This window comes from Elephas maximus, chromosome 4 (genome assembly GCF_024166365.1).
Source record: "Elephas maximus indicus isolate mEleMax1 chromosome 4, mEleMax1 primary haplotype, whole genome shotgun sequence".
Taxonomy (NCBI): domain Eukaryota; kingdom Metazoa; phylum Chordata; class Mammalia; order Proboscidea; family Elephantidae; genus Elephas; species Elephas maximus.
In genome coordinates this window covers 189315045-189341612 of record NC_064822.1, presented here as the reverse complement: position 1 = coordinate 189341612, position 26568 = coordinate 189315045, and the positions used below count along the sequence as shown (strand labels likewise).

The 26568-nt window shown below is 51.7% G+C and overlaps 1 protein-coding gene across 4 annotated transcripts in view; it reads right to left on the bottom strand.

Annotated features, from left to right (window-relative positions):
* Window positions 1–11036: 11036 nt before the first annotated feature.
* Window positions 11037–26568, bottom strand: part of PRR5 (proline rich 5) — an 81065-nt gene continuing 65533 nt past the window's right edge. For 2 of the 4 annotated variants that reach the window (XM_049884628.1, XM_049884627.1), the window contains 4 exons: window positions 22326–22417; window positions 20951–21091; window positions 19233–19368; window positions 11046–17062 (listed from right to left, as the gene is read on the bottom strand). In XM_049884628.1, the coding sequence (XP_049740585.1) occupies window positions 16632–17062; window positions 19233–19368; window positions 20951–21091; window positions 22326–22417 (800 nt within the window). In that variant the 3' untranslated portion in view covers window positions 11046–16631. Of the gene's footprint in view, window positions 17063–19232; window positions 19369–20950; window positions 21092–22325; window positions 22418–26568 lie in introns of all 4 variants that reach the window. The other 2 variants (XM_049884629.1, XM_049884626.1) reach the window with 2 other exon arrangements.

Below are 26568 nucleotides of genomic sequence, written 5' to 3'. Positions count from 1 at the left end.
GCTTTACATTAAAATCCTGGATTCCCTCCTGAACTGCTGCCCCAAACTACAGAAAACTGGCAGAAACTGGCTTAGGCACCATATTGACATTCAGGATAAACTTTTAGACCTCATACATGGTAAAAAGACAGGAAAGAAAGAAAAGTCCAAGATGGATGTCAGAAGATACTCTGAAACTTGCTCTTCAACATCGAGTAGCTAAAGCAAAAGGAAGAAATGGTGAAGTAAAAGAGCTGAACAGAAGATTTCAAAGGGCAGCTCGAGAAGACAAAGTAAAGTATTATAATGACATGTGCAAAGAGCTGAAGTTAGAAAGCCAAAAGGGAAGAACACGCTTGGCATTTCTCAAGTTGAAAGAATTGAAGAAAAAATTCAAGCCATCAGTTGCAATACTGAAGGATATCATGGGGAAAATAGTAAATGACGCAGGAAGCATCAAAAGAAGATAGAAGGAAAATACACAGTCATTATAACAAAAAGAATCAGTCAACATTCAGCTATTTCAAGAGGTGGCATGTGATCAGTAACCGATGGTACTGAAGGAAGAAGTCCAAGGTGCTCTGAAGGCATTGGCGAAAAACAAGGCTCCAGGAATTGGTGGAATATCAATTGAGATGTTTCAACAAACAGATGCAGCGCTTTAGGTGCTCACTCGTCTATGCCAAGAAACATGGAAGACAGCTTCCTGGCCAACTGGCTGGAAGAGATCCATATTTATGCCTATTCCCTTTAAGAAAGGTGATCCAACCGAATGTGGAAATTATAGAACAATATCATTCATACCAAATGCAGGCAAAATTTTGCTGAAGACCATTCAAAAACAGCTGCAGCAGTATATCGACAAGGAACTGCCAGAAATTCAGGCCGGTTTCAGAAGAGGACGTGGAACCAGGGATATCATTGCTGATGTCAGATGGATCCTGGCTGAGAGCAGAGAATACCAGAAGGATGTTTACCTGTGTTTTATTGACTATACAAAGGCATCCGGCTGTGTGGATCATAACAAACTGTGGATAACACTGCGAAGAGTGGGAATTCCAGAACACTTAATTGTGCTCATGAGGAACCTTTACATAGATTGAGAGGCAGTTGTTCGGACAGAACAAGGGGATACTGACTGGTTTAAAGTCAGGAAAAGTGTGTGTCCTTTCACCATAGGTATTCGATCTGTATGCTGAGCAAATAACCCAAGAAGCTGGACTATATGAAGAAGAACGGGGCAGCAGCATTGGAGGAAGACTCACTAACAACCTGTGTTATGCAGATGATACAACCTTCCTTGCTGAAAGTGAAGAGGACTTGAAGCACTTACTAATGAAGGTCAAAGACCACAGCCTTCAGTATGGATTACACCTCAACATAAAGAAAACAAAAATCCGCACAACGGGACCAATAAGCCACAGCATGAAAAACAGAGAAAAGATTGAAGTTGTCAAGGATTTCATTTTACTTGGACCCACAATCAGCAGCCATGGAAGCAGCAGTCAAGAAATCAAAAGACGCACTGCATTGGGTAAATCTGCTGCAAAGGACCTCTTTAAAGTGTTGAAGAGCAAAGACGTCACCTCGAAGACTAAGGTGCGCGTAAGACCCAAGCCACGGTGTTTTCAAGTGCCTCGTATGCATGTGAAAGCTGGACAATGAATAAGGAAGACTGAAAAAGAATTGACACCCTTGAATTGTGGTGTTGGCGAAGAATATTGAATACACCATGGGCTGCCAAAAGAATGAACAAATCTGTCTCAGAAGAAGTTCAGCCAGAATGCTCCTTAGAAGCAAGGATGGTGAGACTGCGTCTTACATACTTTGGACTCGTTGTCCGGAGGGATCAGTCCCCAGAGAAGGACATCATGCTTGCTGAAGTACAGGGTCAGCGGAAAAGGGGAAGACCCTCAACGAAGTGGATTGATACAGTGGCTGCAACAATGGGCTCAAGCATAGCAACCGTTGTGCGCATGGTGCAGGATCGGGCAGTGTTTCGTTCCGTTGTATATAGGGCCATTATGACTAGGAACTGACTAGAGGGCACCTAACAACAACAACAATATTCCCTGGTGGCATAATGGTTAAGAGCTCAGGTGCTAACAAAAAGGTTAGCAGTTCGAATCCACCAGGCACTCCTTGGCAACCCTATGGGGCAGTTCTACTCTTTCTTATAGGGTCGCTATGAGTCGAAATCTACTTGATGGCAATGGGTTTTGTTTTTGGTTTTTAATATTCTCAGGAATTAAAGAAAATGAATTCATTCTGATAAAGTTTTTATGTTCTATAATGTGTTGACTTAAAAGCAGTTTATCTTTTTAAGTAACTTAAGCTAAATTAAGTATATGGAATATGTTTTGCTAAAAGAAAAGATAATTATTTTGTCGTAAAATGAGAGAGGCTGGTTGTTCCAAGATAAGAAAGAGAAAAACACAGAACCAAGGTGAGAAAGAGAAAGCATAGAAAAAGAACTTAGACGGATATGAAAAGTTGTAGAAGGATAGAGGAAAGTTAAATAAAAAGTTAAGAAGAGAAGGTTAAATTTTTTTTTAAGAAGGAAAAAGAGTAGCTTTGTAAAACAGAATTATGGTTACCTTTCATATTTTTTTTTCATATTTATTACCTTCCATATTCTAGTTGTGCCAGAATATGAAAGGTAATAAAAGCTAAACCAGAGAGTATGTAGTAAGTTGTAGAAGGTGAGAAGAAAGTTGAATAAAAAGTTATAAGATGAAAGAAACAGTGACTATGTTCATTTTTTACCACCTGAAGGGTTGTGCTATGTGAAATAGATAACAAAGACAAGAAATTTGGAAAGTTTGTGAAAGATTTTTGTTTGATGCGACTGAGGTTCTTGTTTGCTGCAGCTGAAGGTTTAATGAATTAATTTATGAGAATTTTAAAAAAGCTTTAATTTCAAATAGCCTATAAAACAAAAAATTGAGTTTCTCGCTGTTAAAATAACAAAATGTTCCTTAATAACTAGGTTAAATAAGAGTTAATTTTATTTTCTGTGCAATCTGCCTTGAAGGCAAAGATTTGACAAAATAAATTCCTGAATCAAAAACCAAGCCACCTGACTTTAGAAAATCTAAGGTTTTTACCTTTAAAATCTTTGGTTGAATAACTCAAATGTTGTTCCTATGATAAAATCTTGACAATTTTGATACTTTGTAGGAAAGTCATGAAAGATTTTTTCTATTTCATAAAATGAAAAGTGCTTTTTTTAAAAAAGGTTTATTTAATGTGTTATGAATTACATGAAGCACGTTGTCAAATCAAGAAAAGTGCCAAATTTTCTAACTTCAGAAAGCCAAAATGCCTCTGTGGACTAGCCAGCCTTCTGGAGAACTAAAGATAATTTCAAGACGCTCAAATGACCACAAGCAGATGACATCTGAAGTAGACAGCTGAGGCTAAAATCACGGAACAGGGCTCCGCGCAGTCTGCTGAGATGTTTAGGCTTCGCTTTATAATCGTAGCTGTTCTTATGTTTTTAGTTTTGCTCATTATTGTGGTCTCCTTCCTTAGTAATTTTATTCCTAACGAAAGACTATTTAAACTTTATAATTTTTCATTCTATGATCACTTCTGATGTTTAAAGAGAAAATATTTTGTTAAACTTGCCCAATCAATAACTAATTATGATAATTTACTTAATATTTTCAGTTAATTACCTAATGATACTGATTCCTGGTTGCATTCTTCATTAAGCTAAATTATCTTAATCACTGTAATAATTATCTTTGGACTAACCAAATGTTATATGAACGGTTTCTCTAACATTTGTAATCAAGTACTGTTTCCCCAGGAATGCACAAAAATTTTGTATCTTGAAGAAACCAAGCTGGTGAGGAAATCCAATTTCACAGCTTGTGTTAGTGTTTTGGAATGCTAAGCTGTCCCTCCAAATGTGTTTTTGTTCTACACGGGTCCCAACCGGAAGATCACAGAAGCAGAGTGTCTGAGCTATGGTACGGTGAAGCAAAGTGTTTGTCCATGATACAGTAAGTATAAAAGGTACTTATGGTAGAATAAATCCATGCAGAAGAAACCACTCGCATAATAGTGATGGAGGAATCTCTAAGGAGATTCACGATCAGAAGGGGGGAATGTGTAAGGGCACCTTAAAACTGAGGTGCCTGGCAGACTAAGTGACTGACACAGGTCTGAATAAAAACTCCCATTTGCCCTAAATCCCTTCATCTGCTCACAAAATATGTGCCCCCCACTTGAATGAACAAGCATGCGGTTGTGCTTAAGACTATGATAGAAATATTCTGTTCTCAGAAAGGATAAACAAGTTTAAACAAGTGATATAAATGTTCTGGAAAAAGAATGACAAAAACGTCCCCCAAAAAGATGTTTATATGAAATTGTTCTCAGGGAATTGCTTACGCCAAGTCCGTGTAACCAATATTGTGAAAGGCTTACTTGTGATTCAGGTGTAAACCCCAGCCTTCCCTGTAAAAATCCCTCTCTCCTTTCAGACTTTGGAGCACTTCCTTGTGCTACCCCAATTGCAGTTGCTTATCCCTCAGTAAAACTCTTTACTTTCACTTTTAGCAGAGCGTGAGTTTGGTGTGATACTTCTCCTACGACAGCAGTTTGGGTCAGGCTTTTCATGGTTAATATTTGGTTTCATGGATGAGAAAACCCTTAAAATCAAAGTAAAAATTTGTTATTAATTTTCCCCTTCCATAGTGACAACAACATTTTTTTGTACTTTTTTCTTTTTAATTTTTATTGTGCTTTAAATGAAAGTTTACAAATCAAGTCAGCCTCTCATACAAATATTTATACACAACCTTGCTATATACTCCTAATTGCTCTCCCCCTAATGAGACAGTACATTCATTCCCTCTAGTCTCTCCTTTCTAGTCCATTCGTCCAGCTTCTGACCCCCTCTGCCCTCCCATCTCCCCTCCAGACAGGAGATGCCAACATAGTCTCTTGTGTCTACTTGATCCAAGAAGCTCACGCTTCACCAGTATCTTTTTCTATCCCGTTGTCCAGCCCAATCCCTGTCTGAAGAGTTGGTTTTGGGAATGGTTCCTGTCTTGGGCTACATTTTTTTTTTTTTTTTTGTACTTTAGATGAAGGTTTACAGAACAAACTAGTTTCTCATCAAATAGTACACATATTGTTTTATGACATTGGTTAATAACCCCACAACATGTCAACACTCTCTCTTCTCAAACCTGGGTTACTTATTACCAGCGTTTCTGCCCCCACCTGCCTTCTAGTCCTTGCCCCAGGGCTGGTGTGCCACCTGAGTCTTGTTTTGTTTCATGGGCCTGTCCAATCTTTGGCTGAAGGGTGAACCTCAGGAGTGACATCGTTCCTAGGATGAAAGCATGTGCGGCGGCCATACTATCAGGGTTTCTCCAGTCTCTGTCATGCCAACAAGTCTGGTCTTTCTTTTTTGAGTTAGAATTTTGTTCTACATTCTTCTCCAACTCTGCCTGGGACCCTCTATTGTGATCCCTGTCAGAGCAGTCAGTGGTGGTAGCCGGGCACCATCTCGCTATACTGGACTCAGTCTGGTGGAGCTGTAGTAGATGTGGTCCATTAGTCTTCTGGATTAATCTTTCCCTTGTATCTTTAGTTTTCTTAATCCTTCCTTGCTCTCAAAGGGGCAGGACTGGTGGAGTATCCTAGATGGCCGCTGTTGAGGTTACATTTTGCATTTCCTTTTTTAAAAAATTTTTATTGTGCTTTAAGTGAAAGTTTACAAATCAAGTCAGTCTCTCACACAAAAACTTATATACACCTTGCTACATACTCCCAGTTGCTCTCCCCCTAATGAGACAGCCCGCTCCCTCCTTCCACTCTCTCTTTTCGTGTCCATTTCGCCAGCTTCTAACCCCCTCTACCCTCTCATCTCCCCTCCAGGCATGAGATGCCAACACAGTCTCAATTGTCCACCTGATCCAAGAAGCTCACTCCTCACCTGCATCCCTCTCCAACTCATTGTTCAGCCCAATCCCTCTCTGAAGAGTTGGCTTTGGGAATGGTTCCTGTCCTGGGCCAACAGAAGGTCTGGGGACCATGACCACCAGGGTCCTTCTAGTCTCAGTCAGACCATTAAATTCAGTCTTTTTATGAGAATTTGGAGTCTGCATCCCACTGCTCTCCTGCTCCCTCAGGGGTTCTCTGTTGTGTTCCCTGTCAGGGCAGTCATCGGTTGTAGCCGGGCACCATCTAATTCTTCTGGTCTCAGGCTGATGTAGTCTCTGGTTTATGTGGCTCTTTCTGCCTCTTGGGCTCATAATTACCTTGTGTCTTTGGTGTTCTTCATTCTCCTCTGATCCAGGTGGGTTGAGACCAACTGATGCATCTTAGATGGCCACTTGCTAGAGTTTAAGACCCCACAAGCCACTCCCCAAAGTGGGATGCAGAACGTTATCTTGATAGATTTTATTATACCACTTGACTTAGATGTTCCCTGAAACCATGGTCCCCAAACCCCTGCCCCTGCTACACTGGCCTTTGAAGCATTCAGTTTATTCTGGAGACTTCCTTGCTTTTGGTTTAGCCCAGTTGTGCTGACCTCTCCTGTATTGTGTGACAACATTTTTGAACCATAAACTAGCTCAAAGTTTACCTAATGCAAAGAATGTAACTTTAAGCCTCATTAGTCAAACGCTTTTGGTTTGTAACTAAGCAGGTCACGCTCCTGATGCCCTGTGTGCCATCAGGGGTGGGTGCTGCTTGTGCACTCTGGCACCCTGCACCTTTCCAATGCACTTGCTATGTTGGAACACCCAACTTTATGAATCTCACAGTGCCAACGTGGCCAGATAACTGGTCTACCCAGCTTCCTTTGCAGCCAGACCCATTCTGACATACACCCTAAGAAAGGAGGCAGTCCTGGAACTCTGCTGAAGAGGGTGGCCGTAGCTATGCCCAGCTGTGAGGGGTGGGGGAGGTCATAGTGATTACCAGGTTTATAAGGGCAAATGCAAATGACCAATATGGAAGAGACTTCCCTCTCTCTCCCTTTTCTTTCAGCATTTAATTTTGAAAACTTGGAATCCTTAGTTCTTCCTCTGTCTGTTTGAAAACTACGTAAACTAAGGCTGTTTGCTCAAAGACCTTGGAGCCATTTCTTTTGAGGAGACATAATTATCAAGGAAGATCACACCCTACCTCCCAGTTTCCTGGACAGAGATTAGCATAACTTCAGGTGACTCAGGACCATAAAGGTACTAAAAAACTAGCAGTTTGATCTTGAACACGTGAATGTAATGGGTGGTATCACTTAGCAATAAGAGCAAGGCTTCTTTCTGTTCTCGCGATCTCTCTACCAGATCGCCTAGGGTGCGTCACATCCTGCTTAATGCTTACTTAACCATGAACTTTTCTTTCTCTTCTATTTTTGTGCAGAGGTTTTTCTGGGATGTGAGTAGGTTTTGTCTTTAGTTTTACATATTTCCCCAATAGTTAAGTACCTGGGGCATAAATGGTATCCCTGTTGGTAGGATTGTGGGTTTGGTCTGGTGCAACTGGAGCACCCCTGTGCTGTGTGGGATTATCCCAGAGTAATGGGAGCATCGCAGTGTAATGGGAGCATCCTTGTGTGGTGGGATTATCCCTGTGCTGTGGGATTACCCCACGGTAATGGCAGCATCCCAGTGTAATGTAAGCATCCCTGTGTGGTAGGATTATCCCAGGGTAATGGGAGCATCTCTGTGCTGTGGGATTATCCAGGGTACTGAGAGCATCCCAGTGTAGCAGGAACACTCCTGTACAATGGGAGCATCTTTGTGTGGTTGAGGTCTCCCTACTTGGTGGGGGCCTCCCTGTGCTATTATATTATCCCTGTGTGATGGGATCATCCCAGAGTAATGGGAGCCTCCCTGTGTGGTGGGGGTCTCCCAGTGCTGTGATATTATCCCTGTGTGGTGGGATTATCCCAGGATAATGGCAGTTTCCCTGTGTGGTGGGGGCATCCCTATATGATGGGAGCCTCCCTGTGTGGTGGGACCATCCCAGTGTAATAGGAGCATCCCTGTGCAGTGTGGGTGCCCCTATACAATGGAGGAACCCCTGTGCAGTGGGGGGACCCCGTGCAGTGGCTGTTGGAGCGGCTATTTTCCCATCGGGCCTGTACTGTGGGGTGGTTTGGGGCACTGTGCTGGAAGCCTAAATGTGCAGAGACACACCAGAAATTAGTGTAGCAGAATATATGTACTGTGAGTATTCAAATCGGGCAGCGTCAATTCGGAAGTCTGGGAAAAGAGCTCCGAAGAGGGGACAGTGAGAGGGTTATACAGGTCATTGGGTGGTCTCTGGGTACAGCATTACAGCACCTGTTTGTCAAGAACTATGTGCTTCCATCCTCAAGGTGGTCAGTTCTTAAGAATGTAAAGTATCTGAGTCGGGCAGGGTGGTCTCCTGAGGCTCATTGTCATCAAAGCACCTGCAGAGTCTCAGGGTCTGTTTGTGGTAGAAAGAGTATCCCTAAGGACGTTCCCTAAGGAATTTTGCTTTAAGGGAGGCTTCTCATTTCTTACCTTGGTTAAGCCCAGTCATGGACTGAATGGTGTCCCCCCAAAATTTGTGTCAACTTGGCTAGGCCATGATTTCCAGTATCATGTGGTTGTCCTCCTTTTATGATCTGATGTGATTATGTGTTGTAAGTCCTACCCTCCAGGGCTGTGGTTGTAGTCCCATTTGAGTTGAGTTATGTTAATGAGGCAGGATTGTTGTTGTCTTGAGGTGCCAGTGAGCCAGTTCCAATTCATAGCAACCCATGTACAACATCGTTGCTATGGTCGAGCCCATTGCTACAGCCACTGTGTCAATTCATCTTGCTGAGGGTCTTCCTCTTTTTCGCTCATCCTCTACTTTACCAGGCATGATGTCCTTCCCCAGGGACTGATCCCTCCTGATAACATATCCAAAGCATGTGAGACGACGTCTTGCCATCCTTGCTTCTAAGGAGCACTCTGGCTATACTTCTTCCGAGACAGATTTGTTCATTATTCTGGCAGTCCATGGTGTAGTCATTATTCTTCGCCAACACCACAATTCAAATGCATCAGTTCTTCAGTCTTCCTAGTTCCTGATTAGGTTATGTTAATGAGGATCAGGGTGGGGTGCACTGCCTTTGCTTGAGTCATATCTTTTATCTTACAAGAGATAAAAGTAGAGAGAAGTGAGCAGAGAGGGGGTCTTCCTACCACCAAGAAAGAAGAGCCAGGATCAGAGCACATCCTTGAGACCTGGGATTCCTGCCCTGAGAAACTCCTAGACCAGGGGAAGATTGATGACAAGGACATTTCCCAAGAGCTGACAGAGAAAGAAAGCCTTCCCCTGGAGCTGGCGTCCTGAATTCAGACTTCTAGCCTCCTAGACTGTGAGAGAATAAAAAGCCATCCACTTGTGGCATTTCTGTTATAGCAGCACTAGATAACTAATACACCTAGCAAAGCCCAGTTTAGGATTTTTTGAGTGTGCACAAAGCTAGATCTCAAGCCTGGCTCTCCCACCCTCCTGCCAATACTCAGAGCTCCCAGCCTTCTTTAACAAACGACTTCTCTACTTCATCAGCCAGAATCTGCTTCGGTTGCTTACGACCAAGACCCCTGTCCAGTCCTCATGTTTTATGCCACCCCAGGCCCCCTCCCTGCCAAACACGGGCTGACACAAATCCCCACAGCAAAAGGACACAAATCCCCACAGCAAAAGGACACAAACCCCCACGGCAAAAGGACACAAATCCTCACAGCAAAAGGACACAAATCCTCACAGCAAAAGGAGAAATGTCAGCACAAGAGTCTCCTTGTGGATGATGTTGGTGATACATTTTTATAGTTTTTTACGGGATGTTAGAGCAGTTCTGAGTTCTCTGCCAACATCTGTCAATGAGAAGGGTTCTTGGGACTAAAACCATCCGTTTATTATTAAATCATTATCACCTTCAGGTCAAAACCCATTAAGTAAATGTCTGCCCGCTATGCTGTCAACTGCACAGAGCTCCTTCCTCAGGACCATGGGAATAGAGGCGTTTACAACCTTGCCACCTCCACTCTGTGAGTTTATGGTGCAATATTGCCTGTCACAGACTTTTATACCTGGAAGGGTTCTTGCTGGAGCATGAAAGTGTCACATAGCAAGGTGGTGACAGATTCAGGATGGGAACCCAGGGCTCCTGTCTCTGCTCTTGAGGGGTGTTAAGGATTGAATTGTGCCTCTCGCCATATGTGTTGGAATCCTAACCCCTATACCTGTGGGTATCATCCCACTTGGGAATAGGATTTTCTTGATTATGTTAAAACCTGTTGCCCTTCGAGTGGATTCTGACTCATAAGGACCCTATGGGACAGAGTAGAACTGCCCCATAGGGTTTCCTCTGGAGTGTTTGGGGAAGAGGAGTGTATTAGTTAGCATAGGCTGAGTGACGCTACAGTAACAAGCACCCCCACCTCAGGGACTGAGACACACGCTGGTCTACTTCTCATCTACCGAAGCAGGCTGCCACATCTTTCTCCTGTGGAGTGGTTGGTGGGTTTGAACCTCTGACCTTTTGATCAGCACTTTAACCACTGTACCCCCAGGTCTCCCTTGTTATGTTAGTAAGGCCATTATTGGTGGTGCTGTTGTTAGGTGCCGTCGAATCAGTTCTGACTCGTAGCGACTCCATGGGCCACAGAACAAAATGTTGCCTGATCCTGCGCCATCCTCACAATCGTTGCTATGTTTGAGCCCGTCGTTGCAGCCACTGTGTCAATGCATCTTATTGTGGGCCTTCCCCTTTTTCGATGACCCTTCCTTTTACCAAACACGATGTCCTTCTCCAGGGACTGGTCCCTCCTGATAACATGTAGGGTGTGTCTTCAACCTAATCGCTTTTGAGATATGAAAGAGCAGATCGGCACAGACAAACAAGCAGACACACTAGGAAGACAGACTCTATCTGAAGACCACAGAGGCAGATGAGCCTACAAACCCGGAACTTCAAGGACTGCTGGCTGCCAGAGGCTGAAAGAGACAAGGACAGACTTCTCCCCACAGCCATCACTCTGAATTCGGACTTCTAGCCTCCTCAACTGCCAGAAAATAAATTTTCATTCTTTAAAGCCACCCACTTGTGGTCTTTGTTACAACAGCACTAGGTAACTAACACAAAGCGGGGGTGATAAAATGCTAGACTCCATTATCAGCCTCTCCCCACGCAAGGACTTCCTCTGGAGTGTTTGGGAAAGAGGGGTTTATTAGTCAGCATAGGCTGGGTTATGCCGCAGTAACAAGCAGCCCCCACATCTCAGGGGCTGAGACTCACACCGGCCTGCTTCTCGTTCACGTCACCTGTCGGCATCCCTAGGGACTCCACCTTCTGGAGCAGTCACACCTGGGTGTGGCTAATCATCCCGGCAGAAGGGAAGTGAGCTGGGGAGGGTCTCCTCCTGGTGGTCAGATATTCTACCTCCAAAGGGACCTAAGTTCCTCTGCTCAGAGCTCATTGGCTGGAGTGATCACACTGCCCTCCCAGCCCCAACAGAACCGGGAAATGCAGCCTTTCCATGCACTCAGAAGGTGGACAGCAGAAGCACACAACCTAGCTCTCAGGTGAATGAATTTTTAAAATAAAGCTTTTCACTCCCGTCGGGATCTTCCCCGGGTACCGACTCTCCGCATCCTCTGCCAACCTGGTTTTCACCCAGCACTGGCGGCTGCTGGACGAAGCAGCGTCCCCCCTCTGCCCAGTACAGAACGTTCCCCACTCTGCTTTATGGGCTGTTTTTGTCTGATGCACTGTTGATTTGGGTTATTTAAAAGGACTTCTCATTTTAGACAGTCTCTGGGTGGCGCAAATGGTTTAAATGCTTGGCTTCTAACCAAAAGGTTGGCAGTTTGAATCCACCCATAGGTGCCTTGGAAGAAAGGCCTGGCAATCTGCTAGTGGAAGATCATAGCCATCGAGAATGCTATGGAGCGCAGTTCTACTCTGACACACATGGGGTCGCCGTGAGTCAGAGTTGACGTCATGGCAACTGCTTTGTTTTTCTGTTTGTTTTACTGGAGCCTCTGCCTCCAAAATGAGAGGAAGCCAGTGTTGGGTGTGGATTGGAGCTTGGCTTCTCAAATGTTACGACACTGCACCTGGTGAAAACGCAGATTCAGGGCCAGAGAGTCTGCATCTGTGATGAGCACCCAGGTGGTGCTGATGCTGCCGGACCAAGGGCCACAGCTGGAGAGGCAAGGAGTGAGTGTTCATGAGGACAACATGGAGAAGGAACGTAAAGCAAACAAATGAACAAAACAAAAAACAAATTCAACAGTTTCTTGAGCCCCAGCCCTGAAGAGGCACGTGAAGCATTCTCAGGGCAGGAAGTTCTCCTGGTTCTGCTGCTCATCAGCCATTAACTGATTATTCCATTCATTCAGCAAGTGTTCACTGAGGCCAACACAATTAGCCCAGCCCAAGGAGGTATTGTAGGGCTGGGAGCTCAGCGGGAACAACAGGAGGCTGAGCTTCCTGCCCTGAGGGGGCTGAACGTCCACTGTCCACTGTGGGTGGGGAGGCTTCTTGTTATTTGATGTCAAGTTGGCCCGACTCGTGGCGACCCCAGGCACAAGGAAATGGTGCCTGGTTGTGTGCCATCCCCATGATAGGCTGTGGATTGGACTGCTGTGATCCATAGGGTTTCCATGGGGTGATTTTCAGAAGATTGCCGGGCCTCTCTTCCCAGCTCGTCTTAGTCTGGAAGCTCCGCTGAAACCTGTTCAGCATCATGTTGTTGCTAGCTGCCACCAAGTCGATGCCGGCTCATGGTGACCCCATGTGTGTCAGAGTAGAACTGTGCTCCATAAGGTTTTCAAGGCCTTTCAGAAGCAGGTGCCTGTTTTCCAAGGTGTCTCCGGGTGGGTTTGAACTGTCAACCTTCGGTTAGGTTAAACACTTACCTGTTTGTGCCACCAGGGACTCCTTTTGTTCAGCATCATAAAGACACGCGAGCGTCCACTGGTGGACTGGTGATGGCCGTGTGTGAGGTTACGCGGGAGGTACACCAATAAATAACCCATTTCTGCAGGGGTGGCGGGGCTACCATGAGCTCATGAAGCTAAAACCTTAGGCCAGCTCTTGGGCTCAGGAGAGCCCTAGCCAGGTGCTCACAGGGAAGGCCCCAGCCACGTGTTCATATGTCCTAAAATTTGCAAATGTAAGATAGCTTCGCTTCAAAGGGTTAGGACCACTGTCTTTCTCGCTCTGCTTTTAAAGCAAGCCTCCCACATCACGTAGGCTTCTGGCCCCACAATTCCTATATTGTCCCTGAATTTCAGAGTGTGATAGTCCTCTGAAGAGCGGGTACGGTGCCACATCTGGGGTGGTAGACAGGAGAGACCCGGGCTCGGTCCTAGGCCAACTCAGCGCCCTCACCATGAGACTTTGGACGGTCTTTCCTCCTCCAGCCTCACTTTCCCCACCTGTAAAATGGGTGGCTGGAGGAGAAGCGCTCCTGACTCTGACCTTTTGGGATGCCACTGGCTCGAAGGAGGTTAGAAAAAAGTATCATTGTCCTGGGGGTGGGTCTCAGCCTCCTCGTGCTGCTGTAACAGAAATACCACAAGGCGGTGGCATTAAAGAACAGAAACCTATTTTCTCACAGTTCAGGAGGCTAGCAGTCCAAAACAGGGCATTGGTTCTAGAGGAAGTTTGTCTCTTTCAGCTTCTAGAAGCGGCTGGCAATCCTTGACGTTCCTGGGCTTGTTGGTATCTTCCCGTGTGTGTCTCTGTCTACAAACCACTGCCATCTCCAACTCATAGCAACCCTCTGGGACAGACTAGAACTGTCCCCTAGGGTTTCCAAGGTTGTAATCTTTACATCTGTCTCCCTAGGAGCAGCTGGTGGGTTCGAACTGCAGACCTTTCTGTCTGTGTCTAATCTGCTCTTTAGAACTCAGAAGTGACTAGGTTAAAGACCCACCCTGCTCTGATGTGGTCTCATTAGCACAACAACAGGCAGCCCCTCTTTCCACACAGTGTCATAATTACTGGTAAGGGGGAGCGGTTAGGACTTCAACATAAATTTGGGGGGACTCACAATCTATTGGCAGGGGTCCTTTTCCTCCTCAATTCTCAGGGAACTCCTAGTTCAGGGAGGAAGCAGTCAAGACACAGCACAAGCCAAAGCCAAGGTCAGACAATGGGGAGGCAGTTTGGGGGGGGGGGTCACAGTGCACTCTAGGGTCCTGCTGACCTGGGATTGAATTCTCTGCCTCCTTTGCTAACTGGGTGACCCTGAATGAGTCTCAGCTCAGTGGGTTGAACAGTGTCCCCCAAATTAATATCCACCCAGAATCTGAGGACGTGACCTTATTTGAAATCGGGTTTTGCAGATGTGAGTGGTTAGGACTGTGACCACATCATAGAGTATCAGCTGTTGCCACTGAGTTGGCAATCCTGACGAACGGAACAAAACATTGCCCAGCTGGTCCTGTGCCATCTCCACAGTCATCGCTGTGAGTTCACCATCCTGGCTATTGTGTCAATCCACCTCATGGAGGGTTTCCAGCCATGATGTTCTTTTCTAGAGATGGGTCTTTCCTGATGATGTGTCCAAAGTAAGAGAGCCAAAGTCTCACTAATCCTCGCTTCTAAGGAGCAATGTGGTTGTATTTCTTCTAAGGCTGACTTGTTCTTCTGGCAGTTCACAGTACAGTCAATATTCTTCGCCAACACCACAATTCAGACTGCTAGGGTGGGCTCTAAGGCCAATGACAGCGTCCTTATAAGAGACAGAAAAGGCACCCAGAGGGAAGATGGCCACGTGATGATGCAGGCAAAGATTGGAATGAGGCAGCTACGAGCCAAGGAATGCTGGCCACCCCCAAAAGCTAGGTGAGAGCCTCCAGAAGAAACCACCCCTGCCCATACCTTGATTTCAGACTCTGGCATACAGAATCATGACAGAATACATTTCTGTGGCTTGAGCCACCACGCTAGTGGTCATGTGATAGTGCCCCAGGAATCCAGTTGATAAGGTTTGCTCATCTTTAAAATGCGGAGATCAGGACTGGAGGAAACGTTGCAGCCCAGCCAAGAGGCCGAGTTCTCATCGGTCCTCAGGCCATATGGCTACTTCCTGGATCTCTGGCCGAGCCAGGTCCTGAGCGGGGGCTGCTCTCTCAGACGCCGGGCTGGGCCTGCCTGGAGCCGCAGGGTCCACTCCCACGGCCCTTCGAGCCACACGTCTTCCAGCCCCAGGTCAGTGTCCTCAGCCCTGGGGAGATGGTGTCCTGCACCCACGTCACAGACAGCAGGACCAAGGAGCACCAGGCAGCCTCCTGGGTCTGCTGACCGTACACCCTCATATGCATACAAGCTTCACTGTCCACAGGGTCTTCTGGCATGTTGGCAGGCCACTCCTCCTGTGACTCTGGGACCTCCTCCCCGACCACCTGCTCACGGCACCCCAACCCTGCCCATCACCCTGACCCCAGCTCATGCTTGGCATACCCTCCTTGATTCCCCCCAGGGAATACCCGCCCAGTGAGAGGCCAGCCCTGTGCCAGGAAAGAGCCCCCCCCACCTCCTCCCCAGGCCACACGGGCCAGGGCTTCATGAAAGGGGCATCCAGAGAAGCTTGCCCCAGGTCAGCTCCTGACCCTGTGGGTCTAGGGACCTTGCTGTGAGCTGGCCTGCAGGGTCCTCTGACTTTCAGGAACACTCTGGGCCTCACCCTCCTCCTTGGGTGGTTTCCCAGGCCCGGATGTCAGTGGTCTTCGGCCCACAGGAGACACCTGGTCAGCTGATGCAGGAAACACGCCCAGGGCTCGGGTAGACGGCGTGGGGCAGAGTGGGCCCCGGGGCCAGCGACCACATGTCTTCAGCAAGCCCTTTCTCGAAAGCTCCACCCTAGCACCTGGGGTCAGGCAGGTCCTGCCTCTGCCCTCTCAGCTGCAGCAGTTTTGGCACCCACAAAGCAGGGGACAAAATCAGAGGCCAGACACCTCTGCAGTAGGGCTGCCAGCTGGTCCCTGCCCCCTGCCCCCTATAGGGCCCCTACCACTTCTGAGATCTGCTTTTCTGGTGACCTCCGAGCTGTGCCATCAGGGCTAGAAAGAGAACCCGAGGTAGGAGGATGCCAAGGCCTAGATGCTGTGGACAGGCCTGTCCCTCCAGTCAAGAGACAGGAGAGGGGCAGACACACTTTATTCTGCCCTTCCCATCCCACGGCCACCAGCAGAGGGTCCTGGGACAGAGCCATGCACAGAGGCCTCCTGGGGCCTGGCCTAGCTGGGGCAGACAGAATCCCCTGGGATTCCCATTCTCCGTAAGCGTGGACATTCGGGGGCTTGGGGTGGCCAGGAAGGTGGGGAGCAAGTGGCCGACCCCACCTTGTGGGCACGAAGTTGACGGATGTGCACTTGAGAGATGCTACGTGAGGGTCGGTGGGGTCAGTGACTTGGACGCCCGGATGGAGGGGTGCTGTGGCTTGGGCCGAGCAGGGGCAGCGGGTCGTTTCCCCACAAAGATGATTCCGGAATACGGAAGTGAACGGGGCCCAGAGGGAAGGCCGACAGGAGACCGGTGAGGACTGGGCAGAGTAAAAAATTCTTGCACACACACACCAGACACGCATGCACACACACACACACACACACACATGCACGCTTGGGCTCGGTGAAAACGTCCCTCACACGACGCTCTGCTGGCCCCCGGCCCCCTCGAACTCTCCAGAGCCGCTGCCCCGGCCGAAGTCAATGAAGATCCCTTCGGAGTCCGAGTCGGCGGACTCCAGGATCTGGTCCACCAGGTTCTCGGGGCTCGAGGTGGGAGGGGAGCTGTGGGCAGGGTCCAGGCCTTGCTCGGCAGCCTGGGCCGGGGGGTACAGTCTGCTGGGGCAGGGCCCCGAGTGGGGGGCTGCGTCAGCGAAGCCCTGGGGCTCGAGGCACGATGTCATTTCGGAGACAGAGTGCCTGCGGATGCCGGTGCCACCGCCTGCGGCCCCCTCGGCCTCGTGCTCGGCCACCGGGTTCAGCAGCGGCGTGTTGTAGCTCTTAGAACGCACCACGGGGTTCTTGGCCAGGATGTCCCCAGAGCGCGAGCGGCGCAGAAGGCGTTTCTCTGCGGAGAGAAGGGGCAGAGGGGGCAAGGTGTCCCGAGTGGGTGGAGGTACAGGCCAGGCAGGCGCCCCTCCACAGCCACTGCCTGCTTGGTCCTGTGCCCCAGCACACCCAGGCCGCCCCTCAGGCCAGAGGCTACCCTAACGCAGAGCGCCTACTGCACTCCAGCTCTGCAGGAAGGGACAATGTAAACCCAAACCAAACCCGTTGGCGTCAAGTTGATTCCGACTCACAGTGACCCTACAGGACAGAATAGAACTGCCACGTGGGATTCCAAGGCTGTAATCTTTAAGGGAGCAGACTGCCACATCTTTCTCCCATGGAGCAGCTGGTGAGTTTGAATTGCTGACCTTTCAGTTAGCAGCTGAGTGTTTAACCACCGTGCCACCATGGCTCCTTAGTGACAAGGTACAAGGATGCAGACCCAGGCTCTGCCCCACCCCACTTCTGTGGGGTAGCTTGACCGGGTGGAATGTGGCAGTGGCCTGTGGCCTGTGGCCTGTGGCAGTGGCCGAGGAAAGGGGAGGGAGGGAGGGAACCGCCAGAGGGAGGGATAGGAGATGGGCTTCTCCCCAGTTGACACCAGACCCCTCCCTCTGTGGCCTTGACAAGCCCTCTCTTCTGGGGTCCCAGCCTCTCCACCTGCTCTGGTGGGGGTGGCACAGGGCAGGCCAAGGTGTGAGTCTCCCGTCTCCACCCTGCCAGTTACTGCCCTTGGGACCCCAGAAAGACACCCAACCTCTGTGCTGTTTCCCTGGTATCCTAGTGTGGAGGGGGACGGGGGGACAACCCACCCAGGTGACTGACAGTGAAGGAGGGGAGGTGAGGGCCCTTCAGGGTAAGGTGAGGCCTGGGGATTTTATGCTGAGTGTGATGGAGCCCTGGATGTCCCAGCAGGGGGCACATGGCCTGGCCACTGTAGATGGGTCTCCCTGGCTACTGGGGGCAAGGGCAGAAGCAGGGAGTCAGTGAGGAGGCCCTTCGGTGGTCCGGGTGGGCTAAGGCCAGGCAGGTGAGGGAGAAGGGTTTAGGCTCCCACCCAGGACCCTGCAGTTCCAGACCGTGGCCACTAGAGGGCAGGGCTGTGCATGGCGAGTGGTTCCCGGGCCTTTCCTGGCCTGAGAGCTCAGAGGCTCCAACACTCTCCTCTCTGGGGCTGGGGTCCTGCCCGAGCTAAGCCCAGTGGGCAGATGGGATACTTGCATCAAGAAGCCACTCTGGATGCGGGGGCATGTTTCCCCGCACAGCCCTCCTGGGGGTGGGCCGGACTCCGGGGCCCTGGCACCCCTGACCACCAGCCCTGCTCCACGCACACCTCTTTCCAAGCCTGGCTCCTCCCCGTCCTTCAGTTCAGCGGTCACCTCTGCAGTGAGGCCTCCCCTGGGCTCCTCACCTACCACCCTCAGGTCACCTGTGCACCCTTCCTGCACAGACCACCTGGGAAGGATCACTGATTGGTCCCATCCCCGGTCAGTTGTGAGCTCACAGGGTGGGGCTGGCCTGCCTTGGTCTCTGCTGAGCCCCCAGCCCCAAGGAAGAGAGCTGACCCAACACGTGATCAAGTGGTGCTAAATGAACGAACCGTCTGATGAGCAAGGCTGGCTGGTCTCTGCCAGACACGCCAGGCGGCCCAGGACGTCCGCCAGGTCCCCTCCCGGCCTGTCTCTCTGCGCCCAGCCCGGCAAACCACTGGACTTCCCTGAACGACAAGCCAGCATTTCCTGCTCCAGGTGACTCTGCCCAGCCAAGCCCTCACCTGTTCAGCTCTAGTGCAGGTAGAGGTAGTGGGAGGTAGCAGCCCACCCCCCCCCCACAGGATTTCAGGAAGCCCCCTCAACACCATTCATGGTGTCTGCCTACTGGGTACCCTCAGCCCTGGAAGGAGGGAGCTATCTCTATGTGCTCAGCCCCAGTGGGGCAGGGTGGCCATCAGGACAGGTGTGCTGAATGACTGAGAAAGCTAATCCTGAGTTTGATCCTGTTTGGCCAGGACTTTGCTGTGGGGCAGGCTGCTTCCCCTCCCTGGGCCTCAGTTTGCCAGTCTGTTCATTGGGAGGCTTTGCCCACCCCCCAACCCTAGACAGAGGTGAAGGAGGCTGATGGTCACGGCAGAAAGGGCACCCTAGTTCCAGGTAATGCCCCCACCCCATCCTGGCCCAGGGGAGACCTACCCAGGATGCAGGAGTGTGCGAAGGAACCCTCGCTGGAGTAGAGGCCGTAGGTGCCCAAGTAGGGTGATACCACCTTCTGGACCAGTGCCTCCAGCCTCAGGTAGTCCTCAGTCACGCCTCTGGACTCGTGTACCCCCTGCAAGAGGACGGAAGGGGTCAGGCGCCCTTGCCCAGGCTGTCCCTTCCACAGTCAGCCACCCTGTCCTCTGCCTCCATAGTCAGCCTGCCCAGCCTAGGGCCAGTGGGACAAGGTGGGAAGCTGCCAGCGGCATGATGACCACCAGGTGGCAGCAGCACCATGCCAAGGAGAAGCCTGGCCACCACCACATGCTGGGGACACAGCAAACTTTCATACAATTAAAGTGGGACCTTCTCAACATCTAAGGAGTCCCTGGGTGGTACAAACGAGTCACATGCTCAGCTAACCAAAAGGCTGGAGGTTCAAGGCTGCCCAGGGGTGCCTCGGAAGAAAGGGCTGGCAATCTACTTCCCAAAACTCAGCCACTGAAAGCCTTGTGGAGCTGACGGAGCTGAGGTGCTGATGGAGCTGAAAGCCCTGTGGAGCTGCTTGCCTGAAGGCAGACAGGTGGGAAGGCGCAGAGCTGGCTTCAAACCTGGGTCAGCCTGACTGCAAAGCCCATTCTGTGTGAAGGGTCCATGGCCGCAGCCCCTCACCATCCAGCTGCTCTGCTGGCTGCCCAGGAAAGACCTGAGTGGGCGAGGCACTGGGCAGGCAGCTCCTGGCTTCCGTCCCTTCCGGGCTCTAGGGCTGGAGAAGCTGTGATGGGCTCTCTCTGTCCCGGGCCCTGCAGCTCAACTCCCCTAGCTGGGGCTTTTCACAGAAGACCTGGCAGCCAGTGCACTTTGTGTCCCCAGAATACTTCTTGGAACCCTAACCCCTATACCTGTGGATGTGATCCTATTTGAAAATAGGGGTTTGTCATGTCAATGAGGCCCTATCATTGTAGAAGTTTCTGGATGGCAAGGTCTGTGCCCGACTACTGACCAAAAGGTTGGTGGTTCAAACCCAGCCAGTGGCAGCTCAGAAGAAAGGTCTGTCTGGTGATCTGCTTCCATAAAGATTACAGCCGAGAAAACTCTCCGGAGCTCAGTTCTACGCTGTAAGGCACAGGGTCACCACGAGCTGAATCCATTCAACAGCAGTGGTTTTTTTTTTTCTTAATCTTTGTGGGGTGGGACCTAAACCTAATCACTTCTGAGTTATAAAAAGCAGATTAGACACAAGAACAAGCACAAACATGGAGATCGCCAAGGAGTCAGGGAACGCTGGGGCTAGCGGAGGTAAGACAAAGACCTTCCCCCGGAGCGAACAGAGAGAGCCTTCCCCTAGAGCCGGCGCCCTGAATTCAGACTTCCAGCCTCCTAAACAGTGAGATGATAAATTCCTGTTCTTTAAAGCCACCCCCTTGTGGTATTTTTGTTACAGCAGTACTAGGAGGCTAAAACAGACAGATACCAGAACATCACCCAGGCCCTCTGCCCAGCCCCTGCCCACAGTGGCCAACCTGTGGGGCCCTGCACACTCCCACGCTCCCTGTGGACTAGGCTGAGGCTAGACGTCTCCGGAACCTCATCTTGGTCTGGGTCCTGCGCCCCGTGCTTTGCCCTCCTCCAGTTTCTTCTGTGTGTCGCCATCTGGGGCTCTGTCTCTGGGGAGCCTGACCTGATGCATCCCGACCGCCCAGGTGCCCCCTCACCTGTAGCACCAGCAGCATTTGTACGATGGCTGGCGGCACACGGGCATGGGTGCGCGCCAGCGCGTCTTCCAGCTTCACACTGAGCGTGATGGTGTTCCGGAAGTGTAGCAGGGCCAGCTGGCGCACCGACGGCTCCTTGCCCTGTGGACCCAGGATGTGCCACCCCACCCCAGTGCTGTCATCAGTGGGTGAGGGGTTTACATTAACTTCACCCCAAGTATTTGGTCTTTGCCTTTGGTTCCTGGGACATAATATCTTAGAAAGCCTTGGAATTTAAGTGTCTTTGGTGAGGACGCTAGACCACATCTAGGTGACAGGTTGGGCGAGGCGATGAGGCAGGCTGGGGGTGAGGGCTGGCCAGACCAGAAAGGCCACCTCATGGTATGGACTGACCTCAGGAAGAAGGTGCTGGGAGCTGAGAGACCTCCAGCTATAGCGCTGGACATGGAAGCTCCCTGGGCTTCCCGGTTGGTGACAGACATTGATGCAGAGGGCAGCATATCCCTTTTTGGGACCTGGAGGCTCGGCACATGAAACCCTCCTAGACCTCACCCTATGTATCTCTTCATTTGTGCCGTTTTTCCTACAGTAAAACTGTAATTGTACCCACAACACTTTCCATGGTTTCTGTGAGTCATTCTAGCGAATTATCAAACCCGAGGGAGTGGTGGGAGCCAGCAGGTCAGGAGTGAGGGAGCCCAGAGGAGCCCCCGAGCTTGCAGCTGGCATCCTGAAGGGTAGTGTGAGACCCCTGAACTTGCAGCCAGCAGTTCAGAAGTGAGAGTGTCGTGGAGACCACCAAGCTTGAGGCTGGTGTCTGAGGTCTTGGGCCGACTTGGCAGTCGAGAGGACTGGGTCCTTCAGCTCATCAGAGCTGACATTGCTCTGGGAGGTCGGGGCAGGGGAGGAAGTGCTGCGTGTGAGGGTGTGTGCTGTTCATCTTAACAGCGGCTTCACTCCTCCTCCCCCATGTCCTTAGCTCTGGGCGGGTCACGGGGGCGGGGGTGGTGGACTCGCTGACCCTTGGGCTCCCTCCACCTCTTTCCTCCTCCCCTGCCCATGAGCATCCTCACCCCCAGGTGACCCCTGTCCTAAGGAGAGAGGGCACTATGGCTTCCTGGGTTACTGCCACACACAGCGCCTACTGTGCCAGGCCCGGGCCTTATTGCTTGGGTTTTACAGGGCCTGTAAGAGGGAGCTGTCCTTGTTTCTGTTTTGTAGGTATGGGAACAGGTTCAGAGATGGCCGGTGACGTGCAAGGCTGAGACACCCAGGAACGGCCAAACGGGACAGCAGGCCTGCCTCCTTCCCGCCGCCACCCTGGGGTCCCACATGGTGTGGGCAGATGTGCTCCCCTCGCTGCGGGGCCTCTCACCTGCACGGGGTAGAAGATGGCCTGCAGCGTAGGCAACACGTCACTGAAAAAGAAGTCCCACGTCTCCGCCAGCGAGTCCAGCAGCTTCTGTCCTGTAGGCACAGAAAGTCGTCACCAAACGGCTCCAGCAGGCGCTGTCAGCTCACTGAGAACCCAGAATTATCTCGGTCACCAAGAGGAGGGCCCTAGAGCTGAGGGCCTGGGTTCTGAGCCCAGAGGCACCTGCCTGAGCTTGACTCCTGGCTCCGTCACCCTGGGCCAGCTACTTAATCTCCCTGTGCCTCAGTCTTCCCATTTGTGAAATGGGACAGTAACAGGATCAAACTCCCAGAGCTGATGGGATGACATGTGATTAAACCAGGGCCCAGGACCTGGTGCAGTGTAACCAAAAAAAAAAAAAAAACCAAACCCAGCGCCGTCGATTCCGACTCATAGCGACCCTATAGGACAGAGTAGAACTGCCCCGTAGTTTCCAAGGAGCGCCTAGTGGATTCAAACTGCCGACCCTTTGGTTAGCACCCGTAGCACTTAACCACTATGCCACCAGCATTTCTGGTGCAGTGTAAGGACTGGTAAATGCCAGGTGCGAGTTCCTGTTCCCTCATCAGGTACGTCCTTAACAAAAGCCTCAGCTTACATTCGATCTCACTCAATCCTCCTGATGACCCTGCCAAGCAGTCGGCAAATCTACCCATCCACCTAGGCACGCACTCATCCCTCCAACCACTCAGGATTCATCCATCCATCCACCCACCCGCCCATCCACCATTTATCTGTCCATCATCCACCCATCTACCCATGTATCCATCCATCCACCCCTGTACCCGTTCATCCATCCATTTATCCACCCATGTGCCCATTCATCCACCCATTTACCCATCATTTATCCATCCATCATCTACCTGCCTATCCACCCACCCAAGTACGCACCCACCCATCTACCAATCCATCTACCTTCTCTACCCCCCTCCTTCCATCCACCCGTCCAGCCATCTGTCGTCCCATCCAACAAACACTGACAGAGCACCTGCTCTATGCTGGGCCTGATACTGGGACCTGGAAACCCAGTGGAGCTTCAAACAGCCCCAGTCCCACCATGTGACAGGGAAGCAGGAGACTGAGTGAAAATACAATGACAATGCCCCATGGAGCAGATGAAGGAACGGAGAGGAGGGGAATGCCCATGGTTATGCATCTACCACCTGGGGCAGCCGAGGTACAGTTCGAGGTCATCTGCCTCAAAGAGCAAGTTCTGCTCCATCCCAGAGGGCTGGGGAGCCAGAGAGACCTCTTATAACAGCAACAAGGTATCCAGAGTAAGAAAGGTGGAGGGAGTCAAGCAAGGAAGGCTTCCTGGAGGAGGTGTCAGTCCAAGCCAGATTTAGGAGGAGTTTGTACTGTTGACTACGCAGGCATGGGACAAGCTCTGCACACATCTCTGCTGCTGGGGGAGGGAGGGGTGCTGTCCTCAGGGTGGAGGCCCTTGGGGAATGGGGAAAGCTGAGCGGCCCTTAAGCCAGCTCTAGGCTCCACCACGAGGCTCCTGACCCCTGGCCTTTCTGCCCGGACAGAGCAGGGAGCTGGGATGCAGGGCTGCTGGGTCTGGGTTGAGCAGGCCTGTGTCCCCACGAGCCCCCGAAGTCTCTGCTGCTGGGCAGACCCCTATCCGGAGGCCCTGTGTGCAATCAGCTGGAGAAAACCCAGATGCTGATGGAGCTGACGAGTGAAGAGGGGAAAACGGGCTGGGTGGAAACCGAACACTGGCTGGCGTCCAGACCACGCTGCTGAGGCCGGGGGCCACCTCAAGGTTTCCATGGGGATGGAGGCCAGACAAGGCCTTTGCCTCCTCTCTTCATGCTCCTTGGGTCCTGTGCTGGGGCCCTCGAGTGGGGCTGGCCACCAGCAGCACTGAGGCCCATCCAGCCTGAGTCCCACCCTCAGCCCAGCTTCCCAGGTGGCCCGTACCTGGCTCTGCAGGGACTGGCCGCAGGAATGCCCCGCGGGCAGATGCTCACTGCCCTGCAGGGCTCTGTGCACACAAAGGCCCCTTCAGTCCCTGCTGTCGCCGGGCAGGAAGAAAGGCGCCTCAGTCCCTGGGTGGCCATGGGGTGGCTCTGGGTGCCGGCCAGGCTGCGGCTCCTAAGCGGGCGGTTCTCCAGCCCCCGGGGTGGAAACACAGGGTGGAGGGCGGATGCCATAAAACCCCACCTTGGGCCCAGCCGGAGCCACGCACTGGCCAGGCCAGGAGGATGGCCTCGGACCCGGGCTGGCCACTCTGCTGGGGACTGTGCTGCAGAGGTACCTGGAGGGTGGTGGGTCGTCAGTGGTTATGGAGCTGGAGAGCTCGGGGTGGAAGCTCAGCTCTGCCCTACACTGCAGGACCTCAGGTGGGCTCGCCGACCTAAGCCTCAGTGTTGACCTCTGTGAAATGGGCCACATGAGAAAGTTCCCACCTGGGTAGGGGTGCACTGACGTACAGGGAGTGCTCAGTAAGTCCACACGGTGCTACTGGGTGGACACGTGTGTGCCCCTTCCTGGCTCACGTCCAGGTTGCTGCAGATGGCAACACCTGGCAGGCACCAGTCCGGGTGGGCCAACCATGCTATTGGGTCTCATCCAGGAGCGGGTCTGTCAGTCTGTCTCTCTTCCTTGTACTCAGTCCGTGCGTGTTGGGGGCTGATGTGACACCCTGGGTGCAGAGGGAGCCAGCCTGATCCCAGGCTCTAGCCTTACAGCCCATGGCAGGCAGACTGAAGACAGGGCCCATGATGGTGCCAGATGCCCCAGGGGGCCTTCTAGGGGACACAGCCCAGGGTAGGGGCAGCTGAGGTGAAGCACAGGGCGTGTGCGCGGAGGTGCTGTTGCACGGACTTAGGCCCCCTGACCTAAGCCTGGCTCAGTTCCCAGCTGGGAGAGCAGGCAGGGCCCAGGGCCAGCAGAAACCACCCTGTCCCCTCCTTCACAGCTCTGGAGAGTCTGGCTGCTGAGAAGGGACCCTGGCTGCAGTGGGCTGGTCCCTGGAAGCCATCACCCTCTGAGGTCCCCAGGCCACATTCTTGGTTGCAGTTCACCTTCCTGGCAAGACACCCGTCCACCATAAGGCTGCCTCTGTCTCCAATTTGCAGGGTTTGCGCTGCTTGGGGGCTGAGTCCAAGGCCTCGTAGTGGGTGGGAGAAGGGGCAGGCCCACCTACTCTGCGCTGGAGCCACTGCCCAACCCCTCTAGCTGAGCCACGGGACTGAAGACAAGCTGAGAGAGCCTGGAGCTTCCACTGGGACCCAAACTAGAGAGGGAGGAGGAAGGGGGTCTCTGAGGCCACCCACCCTTCGGGGTGCGAGGGTGGCTACTGTCCCCACTGCAAAGAGGCTGAAAAGGCCAGATGTTTATCTGAACAGACCCATCTGAACACACCTCCTCTAGGCAGCCCTCCCTGACTACCAGGCTGGAATAAACCCTTCCTTCCCCAGGGCTTCCCTCCACCGTGACATTATCACACTGTACTGTCACTGCCAACTCTATGGCGCAGTTCTACTCAGTCCTATAGGGTCGCTATGAGTCGGAATCGATTCAACGGCACTGGGTTTGGTTTTTGGTTTTACTGTTACCGTCTGTGTCCCCAGCTTGCCTGTGTGCCCCTGCAGGGTAGTACCTGGGTATCTTCTGTCTCTAGGTCCCCTGGGGCCACCCGGAGCCTGACAAATAGTGAACACCCAGAAAACCCATGCTGAGCACGTGGGTGGAGCTGGCCAGCCCTATGGTGTTAAGATGAGGATGCTGAACTGGACAGGGGAAAGGACCCCAGGCAGGGCCACTGACCCTGGCCTGGGCTCCATCCCTGCAGGTTTATGGGCTGGCAAGACGGAGGGCACTGTTGGTCCCTGGGTGGCCCGGCAGGCATGGATGCTGTGGGCAGGGCTCCACAGCCACACAAAGCTGCCCTTCTCTGACGGTGCCCAGCACCCCTGGGTGGGAGGGTGGAAGTGTGGACACTATCAGAATGTGCCGAGTCAGAAGTGGGCCGTAGGAGGGCGCCTTTGCTGGGAGCCAAATCCTCACCACCCCGTCCCGCCAGCCTGAGCGCTGCCCCCTCCAAGAAGAACTCCCGCACCCCATCTGGTTGGTATTCAGGCTCCTGCCTCGTGGGTCCCGCCCGATGTGCACTGTGCAAGACCAGCAGTCCCTAGTTCATTGGGAGCACGTTGGGATCTTCTCAGGCCTCAGTCTATTCCTCTGTGAAATGGGC